At 46.6% G+C, this 15809-nt stretch overlaps 1 protein-coding gene across 1 annotated transcript; it reads right to left on the reverse strand.

Moving 5' to 3' along the window:
* Positions 1 to 6978: 6978 nt before the first annotated feature.
* LOC121993799 lies at positions 6979 to 8233 on the reverse strand. The gene is made up of 2 exons (XM_042548108.1): positions 7765 to 8233; positions 6979 to 7625 (listed from the first exon to the last, which is right to left on the reverse strand). Exons 1-2 carry the CDS (start codon positions 8231 to 8233, stop codon positions 6979 to 6981), a joined length of 1116 nt encoding a protein of 371 aa, XP_042404042.1.
* Between the last annotated feature and the right edge of the window lie 7576 nt (positions 8234 to 15809).

The raw sequence follows: 15809 nt of genomic DNA on the forward strand, positions 1-15809 counted from the left end.
TATGGTGCATAGGTCCCCGTCCGTCATATCCAGACCCATGCCATATCAGAACGAGAAATCCATAAGGCCGCTTAATGATACAATGTCGCTCAAGGCTAAGCATTGGTATCGCAAACACTAGGTTGATGTGTGTAGACACCAACTGTCATCACAATCAACCATGATCTCAGGTACAAGCACAAGCACGCAATCAATCAAACATGAATCACACTAATGAATGCCCCATTGTTGTGGCTGTGTCCACCTGACTCTCCATCCCAGCAAGCGAACTCCGGCCATGCTTCATGCAGTAGACACAATTGAAACTTGGAAGCTCCTCTAGTAACCCATTAGTGGTGAGGAGGGTAGCAGTCCTCTCCCAAACCCATCCTAGCCGTATCTTACAAGAAATCGTGGAAACTTCGGCAGTACTCCAGAGCTTCGACCACCAACACAAAGTAGCGTGAAAGACTGATGTTGCTAAATCTGAACTGGAAATATTTCTGCCTCCTTTAACATCTGCTTACCATGCTCACAGCTGCCACATAGCTCAAGGTGCCCTCAGCTCTCTTCCCTCTCAAGCTTCGTTGGAGAGCTGCAAAGCTCTGCTGGTCACCGGAAAGGCCTGTTGCCGGCCAAGACTCTACATACCCTGCTCTCCAGCTAGCCTATGAGCACCATGGTGCCCCCAACCATTGCCCCTTCGCACTCATTCTCCATGCATCAGCCGACAGTGCCCTATTTGATGTTAGCGGTGACAGTCAGCACCTTGCGATTGTTGGAACAAGCTTGGCAAACTTCCGACAGTTCCTAGACGTGGAGCATTCTTCGCTGTTAACCCTTGAGAACGTTGCTGTCGTGTCGCTTTGAGCTCTAGCATTTGTGTCATGAGGAAAGAGGCAGAAGAATCTAGAATTAACGTTGAAATCAAACTTACAATGTCGTGCCTAAATTGAATTCGAGTTTTGAGGTTGTCATGTCAACTCTGGGTTTGAATTTGAATTCGAAATTTGAATTGCCGTGTCAGCTCATTCGAGTTTGAATTCAAATTTGAAAGCAACGTGTCATCTCTAAGTTTAAATTTGAATTCAAATTTTGAAGGTACCGTGTCAGCTACAACATGTGGATGAATTCGAATTTAAAGGTGTCGTGTCAACTCAAAATTTGAATATGAAGTGTCATGTCAGCCTACAATTGCATCACACGGTGGCAAGGCGAATACGCTCACCCCCAACGTCCTCGTCAACCCGACCCAGAGTCAACACGGAGGAGGTAAATCACGGGCGGCTACTAGCCTTTGGAATAATGACTAACACAATTGCATCACACTTTTTTTTTATGAAAGGTAAATTATCATATATGGAGCGAAAGAAATGTACAACAACCTATGGCGCATAGGTCCTCATCCGTCATATCCGGACCAATGCCAGATCGGAACGAGAAATTCATAAGGCAGCTGAATGATACAATGCTGCACAAGGCTAGGCAATGGTATCGTAACACTATGTTGATGTACGCAGACACCAACCATCATCACATGTACACAAGATCTCGGGCACAAGCCCAACCAGGTAACCATACAAACAAGCAATACTCTCACTAATGACTGTATCAATATAGCCTCCACTATGTCATGTATGTCTCTCCATCTCCGCAAGCTGATGCCCGCCAACGTCCACACCTAAGACATAAACTAACCCAGCAGCTCCTCAAATGACAACTCTGTGATATAGAGGGTAGTAATCAAACCCTCCCCTCCCTTTGTTGCCACTGAATCCAATGTGCCCTCAGCTCCATTCGCACTAATGTCGCCGGAAGCCTTAAGAATCTGCTGGTCACCGGAAGAATTTGCTGTCGGCAGTACCCTGTCAAAACATGCCCTCCTGCCGGTCAATGAGCACCATGGCAGCACCAAACCTTTGCCCTTCACGCCCATTCTCCGCAACCATAGCGGGACCTCCGGTGAACTGGCTGGTAGGTGCCCTTCTTGATATACGCCAAGAAACAGTCATTTGCGATTGTCGGCACAATCCTTGCTACCGCCAGTTGAATTGTAACAAAGGCGCTCCTCGTTGTTCATCTTATCGCTGCTTGTCACCTTTAGTCCCCAGCTCCCAGACCATCAGCCAACATTACTTGCCTCCATGTCGAGCCAAGTCTCCAACAGCGACAATTAAATTTTGAGGAAAGGCAGAAGCATCCAAAACTAATGCTGAAATTGAACTACAGTATTGTGACCAAGCTAAGTTCATGTTTGGGTTGTCGTGTCAACTCTCATTCAACTTTGGATTTGAAATTTGTGTTGCCATGTCAGCGTTGAATTCGAATTTGAAATCGAATGGGAAAGCAACGTGTCTACTCAGGTCAAGTGTGAATTCAAATTTGAAATTACCGTATCAGTTGCAGCCGCCAAGTTTGACTTTGAAAGTGCTCCATTCAAATTCCAATCTGACGTGTTGTGCCAGCTCAAGTGTGAATGCAAATTTGAATTTGAAAGTCGCTGCATTTGAATTCAAATGTTGTGCACGCTGATCACGGTTTTCGGCGGTGACGTCCCAATTTCAAATTCCTCTCCACGTTGCCACGCTGCACGCTGATTCTGAGATTTGAAATTCAAATTTTGAATTTGCCCTCCTCTCCAATTCGCGTGGCGTTGTTTTTGAAATTCAAATTTCAAATTTCAAATTTTGAAGTTGCCCTCCACGTTCCTTGCTGGCCATTGGATTGAAGGGTACCGTAGTCTTCTTCCCCAAGACTTCACCGGAGAAGACTCCAAGGTCTGCTGGTCACCAGAAAATAGCGGCTGCCGGTGGAGATTTTGTGATCCCTACCAACCATTGAGCACCATGGCAGCCCCAACCATTGCTCTCATCACCCATCCTCTGTGGAATGGTTGGCAGGCGCTGTGAAAGAGTTCCGTCGGAAAACAGCCACCTACGATCGTCGGCACAACCTTTGTAGCACTCCCGTTGATCCATGAGGAAGGAACACTCACCCCCTTGTTGAGTTCACTGCTCGTTCCTCAATTTCCAGCAACTGAATAGCTTTGTAGCTTGCCTCGATGTTAAGACGAGCCCTTCGATCATGCTCCAAGATGACTCCGGTTGGTGGTGGTGTGAGCGGTAGAGTCCTTGCACGACTGGAGGAGGCCGGACCCAAGAACCTCCCCCTCCTTTGCACCGGTGAAGAGCCTTTGGCTTCGGTCTTCAAGTCTCCTCTTACTCTCCATCTTGAGTGGCCGGAGAACATCGCCGGAGCTCTTGCCAACACTGGTGGATGGAGGTCCCCCACCGTCCATTGTTGCTTGAAGGGAGAGCTTCTCTTTGGTAGTGGACATCCACTCCCTTCCTAGAGAGAAGGGAGAGCTTCTCTCTCTAGGAAGTAGAGGAGGAGCTTCTCTTTCACACAATTGCATCACACTTTTTTTTTTTGATGAAAGGTAAATTATATATCATCAAAGAAAAGTGTACAATCGACATGTCTTAGGATATCTAGTCAGATCTGACGAAGTGCCAGATCCGGGTGGCTATCTGAGGTATGACCTCGAAGAAGCCCCTGTACATGCAATGTACTCTCACTGTACCATCCTCTCAAAATACATCTTGTCACATGTGCACTCACTATACCATCCACAAAAATACAATCAACGTCTCGCACTCCAATGCACTAAGCTCTGTAGATACCAAGAAGGCGTCAAGATCGTAGTGCTCATCCTCCATGTATTTGCCCTCATCAGCCTCAGCACTATGCAAAGGTGGCCTAGCACTGACCGCATCCTGCATCTCAATCATACGAGGCCCACAAGTGTCTGCATCAAGGGTGTGTCCGGCCCGGGCCGCAACACAACTACACCTCATCCCCTGCCCTGCTCCCATCCGCAGCAAATGCCCGTAAATGCATCCGTCTGCTATAATGTGCAGTCCATCTCCTGTAATGACTCTGCAAAGCCCACAAGTGTCTGCATCAAGGGTGTGTCCGGCCCTGGCCGCAACACAACTGCACCTCATCCCCTGCCCTGCTCCCATTCGCAGCAAACGCCCGTAAATGCATCCGTCTGCTATAATGTGCAGTCCATCTCCTGTAATGACTCTGCAAAGGCCCACAAGGTCACCATACCAAGGATGTCATCCTACAAAGTGTCGTCGCCCCACTTTTAGCAAGTGGTCAGCTATCAACGGATTTGTCGTGTCTTTACCGCGAGCCATTTGCTGCGGACTAGATGGATCCTTATGGTGGATCTATGTACCCTCTTGGGCTTTTTGGCAAAGCCCCAACCATCAATGAATTTGGTGTTGTCCTTACCGCGAGCCGTTTGCTGCGGACTAGATAGGTCGTTATGGTGGACCTATTTGTTGGTGCAACCTTAGGTCAAGGTTGACCTGGGTGACCCGACTCGAGTTGACCTGACTCGAGGTATATTTTGATGTTTGATAAGAATAGAGAAGTTATATTTTGATGTTTGACAAGAATAGGAACTTGGGGGATTGTGGGTGCAACCTTTGGTCAAGGTTGACCTGGTTGACCCGACTTGAGTTGACCTGATTACGGAAAAGTCCAAGTATGGAGACTTGGCACGGAAAGGTCCAAGCAGGGAGCTTGGCACGGGAAAAGTCCAAGTATGGAGACTTGGCACGGAAAAGTCCAAGTATGGAGCTTGGCACGGGAAAAGTCCAAGTATGGAGACTTGGCACGGAAAGATCCAAGCAGGGAGCTTGGCACAGGAAAAGTCCAAGTATGGAGACTTGCCACGGAAAAGTCCAAGCAGGGAACTTGGCACGGGAAAAGTCCAAGCAGGGAGCTGGGCACGGGGAAAAGTGCAAGTATGGAAGCTTGGCATGAGAGGTCGGAGAGGGCTCGGTAGCTCGTTCTCTAGACTGGATGGAGTCAGAGAGGGCTCGGTAGCTCGTTCTCCGGACTAGGTCAGAGAGGGCTCGGTAGCTCGTTCTCTGGACCGGACGTGGAAGTCTGAGAGGGCTCGGTAGCTCGTTCTCTTGACCAGACGTGGAAGTCGGAGAAGGCTCGGTAGCTCGTTCTCCGGACTAGGTCAGAGAGGGCTCGGTAGCTTGTTCTCTAGATCAGGAAGGCTTTAGGGTTTAAGGCTGGAAAATTGGGTCGGTCTGCTGACCGATCCAGTGATACTATGGGTATCTGGATCGGTCTGCTGACCGATCCAGTGATACACTAATTCTCACTGTGGGTCATCTGATCGGTCTGGTGACCGATCAGTAACCAAACAGATTGGGTCGGTCTGGTGACCGATCCACCTATGGCCTGATCGGTCCACAGACCGATCAAGGCTTTGCAACCAACTCTCTGTGAGAGTTGGGATCGGTCTGGGGACCGATCAGCCTAGGGCCTGATCGGTCCCCTGACCGATCAGATCCGTCCTGGATCGATCAGGGTGGAGCCTGATCGGTCCAGGTCTAGCCGTTGAGTCACAACGGCTAGATTTTTGTGTCTGTGTCTTCTTCTTCGCAAGTTCATATAAATCAAGAGGTGGAGGGCCTCTATATAGAGGTTGACTTCTTCTTGCTCCTGCGATCTGAGCTTTGTTGAGCTCTCCACTGCTGAAGCTTCGTGTGAGCTTCCCTCGGCTGAACTCCAACTGATCAGTTGCTGCTATTGTTGGCATCCGTGAAGTGGTTGCTTCATCACCAGTCGACGAGAAGGCAAGCAAACTAGTGTTTTTACATTCATATGGTTTTTGGCTTCTTGCTTTATCTTTGTACTCCGATCTTGCTGTTGCAAGAGAGATTGTGGCGAGGTTTCTCCACCCAGAAGGAGTTTTTATTAGCCGATTTTCCGGGGTCTCATCCACCGACAGATTGATAGGATTCGTCCACCTTACGGACACGCCGAGGACTAGGAGTATCATCTCCGAATCTCGTTATATCGTCGCGTTTGAGATTTGATATTCTCCTGTTTCGTTTCTATTTTTTATTTCCGCTGCGCTAACTAAAATTGTAGGAAGAAATGTGAATTTGGGGTCGGCTATTCACACCCCCCCTCTCTAGCCACGTCCGAAGGTCCTAACACTATTCACCCTCTTGGGCTTTTTGACAAAACCCCAGCCATCAACGGATTTGGTGTTGTCTTTACCGTGAGCCATTTGCTGCGGACTAGATAGATAGTTATGGTGAATCTATTCACCAATCTCACCAAAGCCCCACCCCCGCAATAACCAAAATACACCCTTACCACCCTCACTCTCATTTTCCCCTCTCTGTACAGCTCCCTACATGCCCAAGATGATATCGCTCACACACATACATTATTGGCCTCATCTCACACTCTCACTCTGTGAGGCCCTCACTGACTGCATCTCCCTCTGTGAAGTGGAGAACATCACGTGCTGGAGAATGGAATATCAAGGTGAACTCCAAGTGGTGAAGGGGAAGAGCTTAAGACATCAAGTGGGCTCCATGTGGTCAATCTTCGAGTGGCATCCATCATGTGGTGGAGAATGGAACTTAGAACCATGTGGTCAATCTTGAAGAGGAGGAGCTCAGAACCATGTGTCAATCTTCTGTGGAGGTTCAACCTTCATGTGGCGGAGAATGAAACATCAAGTGGCTCCAAGTGGTGGAGAGGAGGAGCTTGCAACCATCCAATGGTGGAGAGGAGGAGCTTGCAACCATGAAGCTCAGAATTGCTTGTAATTAAAATTTTTTTTCCTTTTTTTTCTCTCTCTCTTTTTTTCTTTTTTTCCCTCTTTTTTTCTCTCTCTTTTTTTCCCTCACAAAAGAAAAACAACAAGCAGTACAATACTAGCAAGATAGTATAAAAACCAAAACAACAAAGAAAACAAAAAACCCAAAAATAAATAACACCAAAATCTCCTTCACTCCACCTGCTGGTGCAGCTCCCCTAGGACCTCCCTCCAAGTGTGATGGACATCAAGGTGGCTGATGGAGCACAATATCTGAGTGAATATCCAAGGAGCGGTAGACATGGGTTTGGATTCTTCTGAAAACATCCTCCCCAACAAACGACTCCCCCTCAAATCGCAACTGGTTGTGGGCCTGCCAAACATAATGTATCATCATAGCCATAGCAGCGTGGCGCGCTCGCATCAGTATCCCCGTCCCCCGGTAGCGCCGCACGAACACCCACAACATCCGTCGATGCGTAGTCATCTTGTGTCATGTGTAGCCAATCCCTGATACAGTCCCATATCCATCGTATCTGTGGGCATCCGAAAAATAGATGATCCTGCGTCTCCTCCTTCGAGCCACATAATAAGCAAATCCTGTCAGCCTCCCCAAGGTACTCCAATCGATCCTTGGTAGGTAACCTACGATGTGCAAGTAACCATAGGGTGAAGCTATGGCTGGGTTGGATATGTTTCCTCCATACTGTCTGTGTCCATAGTGCACGGGCTCCAGTATCTCGGAAGAAATCATATGCCTGACTGACGCCTCTGTGAGTCGAGCTGGCCTGGCCAAACCAACCTGCCAGGGTCTGTTGTACCATCTGTACGGATCCAACTGAAGTAACCATGCGGTCCCGTATCTGTACTAGCCTCTTCAGAAGTGGAGAGTCAGTGTGCCTGTTTCTCCATCGCCATATGTCTGTCCTATAAGTAAGTGTGATGAACCCATCGAATCCAGAGAGCATCCTGCTTATCATGTATTCGCCATAGTACCCTGGATAGTAAAGCAGTGTTCCATGCAGAGAGCTCCCTTAATCCCAACCCTCCCTCTTCTTTCGGTCTACACATCTCAGCCCAAGCGATAGGGGGGTGCTTGGATGTCCACAGAAAGCTCCGACATATGCTATAAATACGCTCCACAACTCCCATCGGTAATGGCAAGATCGACATCCAATAGCACTCCACTCCTTGCAGCACTGACTGTATCAACTGAACTCTCCCTGCATAAGAAAGAGTAAGCTTCGGCCATATACTGATCTTCCTGCTCAACGCATCCATCAAGGGACCATAATCTGTAATTTTGAGCTTTTCTGATGCTAGTGGGATCCCCAGGTATCTATAAGACATGTGCCCCTCCTGAAAACCTGTGATGGTGAGCAACTCCTGTCGTGCATCTCCCTCTAGGCCAGCCATATAAATACATGATTTGTTCAAATTCGGCCGCAAACCCTCCATCATTTCGAACTGCTCTAAGCAACCCATGATAACCCTCGTGGAGGATCTATCACCTCTAGAGAATAGTAGGAGATCATCAGCATATGCAAGGTGGGTAATTCTGAGCTCCTGACATTTCAGATGAAAGTGAAAATCTGCTCTCCTCATCCTCTGGCTTATGAGCATGACCAATTATTCCATACATATCCCAAAGAGGTACAGAGATAGAGGGTCCCCCTGTCGTAGTCCTCTAGCACCCCTGAAGTGACCATACATACCACCATTGATGGACAAGGAAAAACTAGTGGTAGTAACACACTCTCGTATCCAAGCAATAAAGGTGTGAGGGAACTGCAGTCCTGCAAGGGCATCCATCAAGAACTCCCAGTGAACAATATCAAAAGCCTTCTGGAGATCCACCTTCATAGTGCTCCTAGGGGAGATTCTCTTCCTAGTGTAATTCCGCATAATCTCTTGTGCTAGATGAATGTTATCTGCTATGTTCCTTCCCTTCACAAAAGCAGCCTGGGCTGGGTGAAAAATATGCTCAGCAACCTCCGCAAGACTAGAAGAAAGTAGCTTGGAAATTATCTTGTAGAAGACTGTGCAACATGAAATGGGTCGAAAATCCTCCACTCGGCTAGCATGTGGCACTTTTGGGACTAGGGAGATAAGTGTGTGGTTCCATTGCTTAAGTAGTCGCCCATGTCTAAAAAACTCAGTCACTGCCGCCACCAAATCATTCTTTATGATGTTCCATGAGTGCTTGAAGAATTTTGATCCATACCCATCCGACCCCGGGGCTTTTTGATCACCAATACTAAAGAGAGACTTCTTGATTTCATCTTCAGTCGATATTTTTTGAAGGGCTTCTTGTTGCTCCAAACTTAACATCTTCCCAAAAACTAGACATTCCGTTTGGATTGGGGTACGCTGGATGTTTGTGCCAAGCAAGCCTTGGAAGGCTTATAGGAATTCGGTCACAATTTTATGTAGACTTGTTGTGGTACCACCATCTCTCTTCTCAAGGACAACTATTTCTCTTCTCCGATTTATTCTTTTGACTAGTGCATGGAAGTAGTTTGTGTTTCGATCCACCTCACGGAGATATTGGCACTTTGCCTTTTGAGCACAAAAAAGGAACTCTGCTTGGTTTAATTGATCTACTTGCTTTCGGACCATTTTGTAGGTCTCTTCAAACTGTCCAGCAATGTATCCCCGCTGCTGCATATGAAGGAGCTCCTCTTGTGCCCGGTTTGCCCTCTCTTTGATGTGCTGAAAATGGAGTTTATTGAATTGCCGAAACTCACCCTTCAAACCTTGCAATTTTTGTTTCATCCGAAACTGTGCTGTGCCTCCATTTATATCCCTAGTCAAGCTTGACCATTTCCTTTCTACCACACTATTATATTTCTCATGGGTAGTCCACATGTTGAAGTATTTGAAAGGCTTGTTGGTGTGTTCCAATTCTCCCATAATTGTCACCACACATGATGTATGATCAGATATATAGCCGGGTGCAAGGAACTCAGCCATTCCCCTCATGTCCTGCTCAAGCCACCCTTTATTAACCATGCATTTATCCAATTTGCAGAAAATTTCATTGTTGGACCAAGTGTATTTGCACCCAATTTGAGGGAGATCCTCAAGTCCATTTCTCAAGGCACAATCATGAAAATCTGTAACTTAATAGGAGGTGACCGGCATACTAGCTTTTTTTTGTCTTCAATGGATAAGGGGGAATTGAAGTCCCCAAGTATTATCCAAGGTGCATCCATATCCATGCCAATCATATTTAGACTTTCCCATAGGCCCCTCCTGTCGCTTATGTTGAGTTGACCATAGACAAGGGTGATGAGAAATGATTTCTGTGTAACTTTGCAAGTAAGGTTGCCATGAATATGTTGCTCACTCAACTCTAGTGTGGTAAAGGTAACCTTTTGGGGATCCCAAATAATTAACATTCGACTTTTTGAAGAGCCCTCTTTGATGTAGTGTATCATCTCCAAATGTCTAAATCTACGTAGTTTCATTGCTTCAAATGCTCGTACTGTCAACTTCGTCTCCATAAGGCCCATCACTACTAGCCAGTGTTTCAGAAAGAAGCTCTGTACTTCCCTCTGGGGGCTTGGTTAAAGTCCCTCACATTCCAAGATGCAATCTTCATGTGGAGGTAGACGGCCTAGGCCGCCTTGCCGCTTGGTTTCGAGTTTATACTCTATCATCCATACCATCCTCTCTACTGAGTAGTGAGAACCCAGCTTTACTACCTACTGTTCCTTGCTGTTTTGGTGGCAGGAACCTGTTCTTACGTGACTCAGCAACCCCTTTTGTCATCTGGTTTGAAGGGAGGTGATGCTTACTGCTGTGCGGCTGTTTGATGTCTTTTATTCGTGCCAAATCTGCTTCCTGCGTGGCTGCAGATTCCAGCCCAGTATTGTCAACATTTGGTGCATGCAAGCCTTGGTGATAGTCGGATGCTGGTAAGGCTGAGACTAGCTCCATCTTCTGTCCTTCCAGAATGCTGATATGTGCTTGATTAGCATGCATTTGCCTTTTTGCAGCTCTGGCTCTTGTTTGCACTGTCCACTGCTGGTCTAAATCTAAATTTTCCTCTGTGCCATTTTCTGTGCCACTGGCTTCACTGTTCCCATAGCTATTTCCAGTAGAAACTTGCATAGTTGATGAACTGGCACTACCTCCAGCAGACTCTGATTGCTCTGTACTGTCTTCTTGGTCACTTCCTTTCTCAGAAGTCCTATCCTGCCTGTGGCTACTGGGTCCAGGCTGATTACCAGGTGGGTGCAGGTTTTGGAGTGCAAGTTCAGTCTGCTCATTGACAGCCAAAGAACTCAGATTTCCTGCTAGTATGCTGCCTTTATCAGTGTTGGTATGGTTCATTCTGCATTGCAATTCACTGCTTTCTCCCTGTTCTTTCTGTTCAGTGCTGGGTTCAGCTTGAAGAGTTCCCTTGTTTTCATAGTTTGGCAGTGGTATTGTCCTCTGGCATTCCTCTACAACAATATCTGCACTGTTTTGGCAGCAATGTTCAGTTACTGGAATCCCCAACTGTGCTTGCTGTTTATCCCCTGGCCCACTGTCTGAGTGCTGTGGCACAAAAGAGTGTGCATTGGATGAGGGCTGTAGCAGTTCATTAATCATGTTCTGATGCAATGAGAAAGACTGATTTAGCTTGTTTTTTTTCCTGCTGGTGAGCCTATGAGGCAACGGCTTTGGTATTGCCGTTCTCAGTTTGAAACCTATTCTTGGTTTGTTCCTTTTTAGTGCCAGGTTGAAATGCTTTTTCCCAGACAAGCATCTGGCTTTTCCTGATACTTTCTCTTTGGGTCCTTTACTGTGGCTGGCAACTAGCTTCCCATTTGGCCTAGGATGTTGCTGCATGCCCAAGGATACCTGCAAAGATTTCTGCTGCCGTGGAGTTAGTGTGCCATTTGTGCCATTCGTGCCAGTATTCAGAGTTACAGCAGAGTGTGCCATTTGGACAGTTTCAGGAATTGAGTTGGGCATTATTGCAATCTGGTTTGGCGTCTGCTTCATCCTTTGCTGGATTCTTGTCCCCATAACTGATTGCTTTATTCCGGCATTTGCTGAAGCACCTTCCCTATTCATTGGTCTAGTTTCTGATGTTGTGCTGTTTGCTATACGATTCTGTTTCTGATTTACTTTTGTGATAGCTGCATGTCTGTCTTTGTCAGTTGTCTCTTTGCCTGCTGTAGTATCTGATGGTTGTCTTTGTTCATTTCTATCCACAGTGGCATGCTGCTTGGTTCTAGGAACCTGATATCCTTCTGCTAGATTATCAGTTGCCCTGTAGACCATTCTATATTGTGGCTGAAGTTGTTTTAGCTGCTTGAAACGTGTTCTTTGAGCTGATACTCTCTGATAACTGCTTTTCTTTTTCCACTTTGCTGTGCCGTGTAGTAATGCAGCTGCTGGGTTCATTCCTGTCAACCTTGCAGAAATGGTGGGTGTGCTTGTTTGTCCACTGCTGTAGGTATCAACAACCTGCTTCTCTTTTCTGCTCTGTGTTCCCTTCCAAAGCGTGCCATCTTCAGGAATTCTTGTCAGCGATGAGTGATGCTTGTTTTGTTCAATGATTTCCCCATCCTCAACACCATCCACAGTTGCAACATTCTGCTGGTTCAGGTCCAAGGGTGTTGTGGCCAAATTCTGCTTCTCATGCATCATATTTGTCTTCATTTGAGATTTGCCAGTAGCTGCAGTTTCTGTGTTCTGTTGTATCAATTTCGCCGGACAATCCTGCTGATGGTGTCCCAATTCATTGCAAATTACACACAATTTGAGGACAGCCTCAAAGCTGATTTGCAAGTCAATCTCTCTGCTATCAGGTAAGGTGACCGGAATGGTCTCAGGTAGTGGCTTCGTGATATCTATTTCCACCAAGACCCTTGCGAAGCTAATTCTGTCTTTGTCCTTTGTAACTCTGTCCGTGTACAGGGGGTTACCTATCATCGAAGTTACCTTACTGAGGCCAGAGTTAGTCTGGTGACGATTGTTGCCCTCGCCGATGCGAAGGGAGAGCAGCGCTCTCTTAACAGCCGCCAATCAGGTGAGTCCAGCAGCTGAGCGTGGGAAGCAGGAGATTCTTGACTGAGAGCACAGTGCTCTTTCACGCACACTCACCTCATCGGAGAGGTAGATCATCGGAAATCCAACTTTCTGATGGTCGGTTGGTGTTACAGTAAGCGGTTAAGTTAATTGGATTTCGGATCTCGCACTGACGGAGCCAGGGCGTGCAAAATCAATCCAATATTACTTTGAATTCAAATTCTAATTTCACCTACCAGCATCGGGAAGTGCAGATCCACGTCACTGTGTCTGCCTGTCCGTGATTGGCTGAGCAAGGTGACAAGTACTGGTGTCTCTTCTCACTACGGCGAGATAGTCAAGGTGTCAACAGTCGTCGGTTGGCACCGTCTTCGTTCCCCTTGCTCCGGCGTCAGCGCTGGCACTGCCCTGTTCGAGTCAAATGCCCCACGGCCGGAGATCTGTTTCAGCAGGTTTCAACAAACCATATGCTACCCAAACGCCACTGCCTCAGGATCGCCGGCTGCGAGAAAGACTCTTCTCCAGCCAAGTCCTCACGTCCTCGTGTCGCCCTTCCTTCCCTAGTTATTCTCTGCTTGTGTACTGTGTTGTGAATATTGTGCAATCTATATAGAATTTTCTAGAGATCGTCCACTACCGTTCCCCTGTATCACTGTACGCGTGTCACCTTCAGCTCCATCCTATTGCCGTGTCAGCGCCAATCTCTCAGCCTGGTGACGATTGTCGCCCTCGCCGAGGCGAAGGGAGAGCAGCGCTCTCTTAACAGCCGCCAATCAGGTGAGTCCAGCAGCTGAGCGTGGGAAGCAGGAGATTCTCGACTGAGAGCACAGTGCTCTTTCACGCACACTCACCTCACCGGAGAGGTAGATCGCCAGAAATCACACGATTCTATGGGTGGTGGTGCATGATCATTCTTAGTTGGTGGAGCGATTTAAATATGGTTATTTGAGAAATAGCCTTATAAAATTTTTCCAGAATTTTTAGAGATTTTTTTGGGAATTTTTCGGAGCTCGTACGACGGGTTTTGAGGGGATCAAATTTGGGTTCGGATAAGGCATGTTTGGAATACCCATTTAAGTGAAGAAATGTGTTATTTATATAATTCCTTTTCTTTTATTTTTTTTTTCTAAACCTATCACCGAACCCGAGCTTCTCCTCTTCCCCGACATTTCTTCCCTTCCTCTGTTCCCTCTCTTTGTCTAGCGGACGAATCGAAGCCAAGCCGAGGGACCTTCGTCGATCGTCGACACCGCCCGAGGAGGAAGCCACTGGAGCTTGCTGGAACACGACAGAAACCAGCGGAGCCGTGCTGTCTTCGGCTGAGGGGAGATTTGTTCGGTGGATTCGGCGGCCGAGTGTCGACGGCGAGGCGGCTAGGGCACGACAGGTGCTCGATCTGTGTTGTCCCCAGCGTATCGGCCCTTCATTCCTTCTCCACGAGTCATTCCCGGAGCGATCTGTGTCTTCTCTAGCCGGATCGGACAACGCCGTTGGATTGAGCCGTGCCATCGCTGATCGCCGACGTGAAGGGGGCAATTAGGGTTCCACGGGTAAGCGACCGATCCTTCCTCTTTCCTGTTCTTTGATTTGTGCCCTAGCTTTGAGTTTCTTCCTCGATTCTGCTCTCTTCCTCTCTGATTCTTGGCGATCCCAAGTCAGATCTTGGATTCCGTCTTCATTGTTGCTGATTGGGGGTCAGTAGTATCTTCGATACTCTGCTTCACGGATTGGATCGGGTGACATTTTCTAGAGACGATCAATTGAGGTAATGTTGGGAATTATGGAGATTCAAGGATCTTGTTGGATTGTTTTTCTTTTGTGATGACCTTACGGTTCTTGATTAAAGGAAGCATTGGGCTGCTGTGGATCAATGATTTAGGTCACGGGATTGATTTCCAGTGAGGTTCTGTGTTCTGGAGGTGATCGATAGGGATCTTGGACCTTATCTTCCTTGCTGCTGATTAAGGTCACGATTGAGGTAAGATTAGGGTGTGTGATCTTTGATTTCTATGGTTTGATCTACTATTTGATCCAAATGAATCTACCAGTGAGGTGAAGTTCTGGATTGTGAGGTGAACCCAACAGAGAGGATCTGTAGGCTGTGAAGTTCTGTTCTGTCTTGTTTTGTGGATTGGTTGGCTCTAGTAGCAGCTCACCTTGGTTCCGGTAGCCACCTCATCCAGCAGCTCTTCTGATTTCAGTAGTTACAGTAGCTGAGATTGAGGTAAGGAACAAGGAATTGATATATGATCATGTGTAGATTTGAACTAGGGTTATGTTTGTTTTGAATTAGGTATATTTGGATTACTAGTTGCTGATTGTGATTAGATTTATTTGCTTAGATTTAATCTAATGGAATGATTAGGGTTAAGGTAACTAACCCTGGTCAACTATTGGGTTTAATTTAAGTTTAGGTTTCTAATCTAATTGGTGATTAGGGATTAGGTAACTAACCCTAATTGACTGTTAGATTTATTCAGGTAGGATGTGATTGGGTTGATTAGGGTTTTGCCCTAATTTATTTTTAGAGATTTTTATTTAGCTATTCATTTGGATTTAGCTAAATAAAATATATATATTGTTTGACACAGGACTCTGATTCGAGACAGACGTCTCGACATTGGATTTGGCGTGATACTGTACCTTCTATTTGAGACGGGTACCCTTTGACTTATCTTTTGATACTGTCTTATGATATGTATAGTTTATATATAATTACTAGTGGTAGATGGTAGATTTATTTCTTCACTAGTCTTAGCTTAGTTGATACCTATCACATGCTTCTTCTGTTAGTTGCTGTACTTTAGAATTGGATGATTTTTACCTTTTGCTATGTTTATGTATGTTATGGAGATGGATAGATACATTTAGTGTTATTTCCACTGGATCAGTTACTGTAGATACTTGTTATATGTTGTTGGATCTATGCTGCGTATATCATGGTTATATTTATATGTGTTTACCTTTTTGGCACGCACATATATGGAGAAGGCTTTGTTCAGGTATGTCATATTGTAGCCGCATGCACCATATCGCATGATTGCATGCTGGGCGATTGACGACTCCATTATTGTTGAGCTCGTCGGCTGGCTACCTGGGCCTGCACACAACGTGTCCACTCATGGGTAGTGGCACAACACTAGGGTGTGTATGG

The sequence above is a fragment of the Zingiber officinale genome, chromosome 6A, assembly GCF_018446385.1.
Source record: "Zingiber officinale cultivar Zhangliang chromosome 6A, Zo_v1.1, whole genome shotgun sequence".
In the NCBI taxonomy this organism is placed as follows: Eukaryota; Viridiplantae; Streptophyta; class Magnoliopsida; order Zingiberales; family Zingiberaceae; genus Zingiber; species Zingiber officinale.

Coding starts and splice junctions, on each gene's coding strand:
- LOC121993799 (XM_042548108.1), bottom strand. CDS start 8,233: ATGAGGAGAGCAGATTTTCACTTTCATCTGAAATGTCAGGAGCTCAGA. Junction 7,626..7,764: donor ACCGATGGGAGTTGTGGAGC/GTATTTATAGCA, acceptor TTTACTATCCAG/GGTACTATGGCGAATACATG.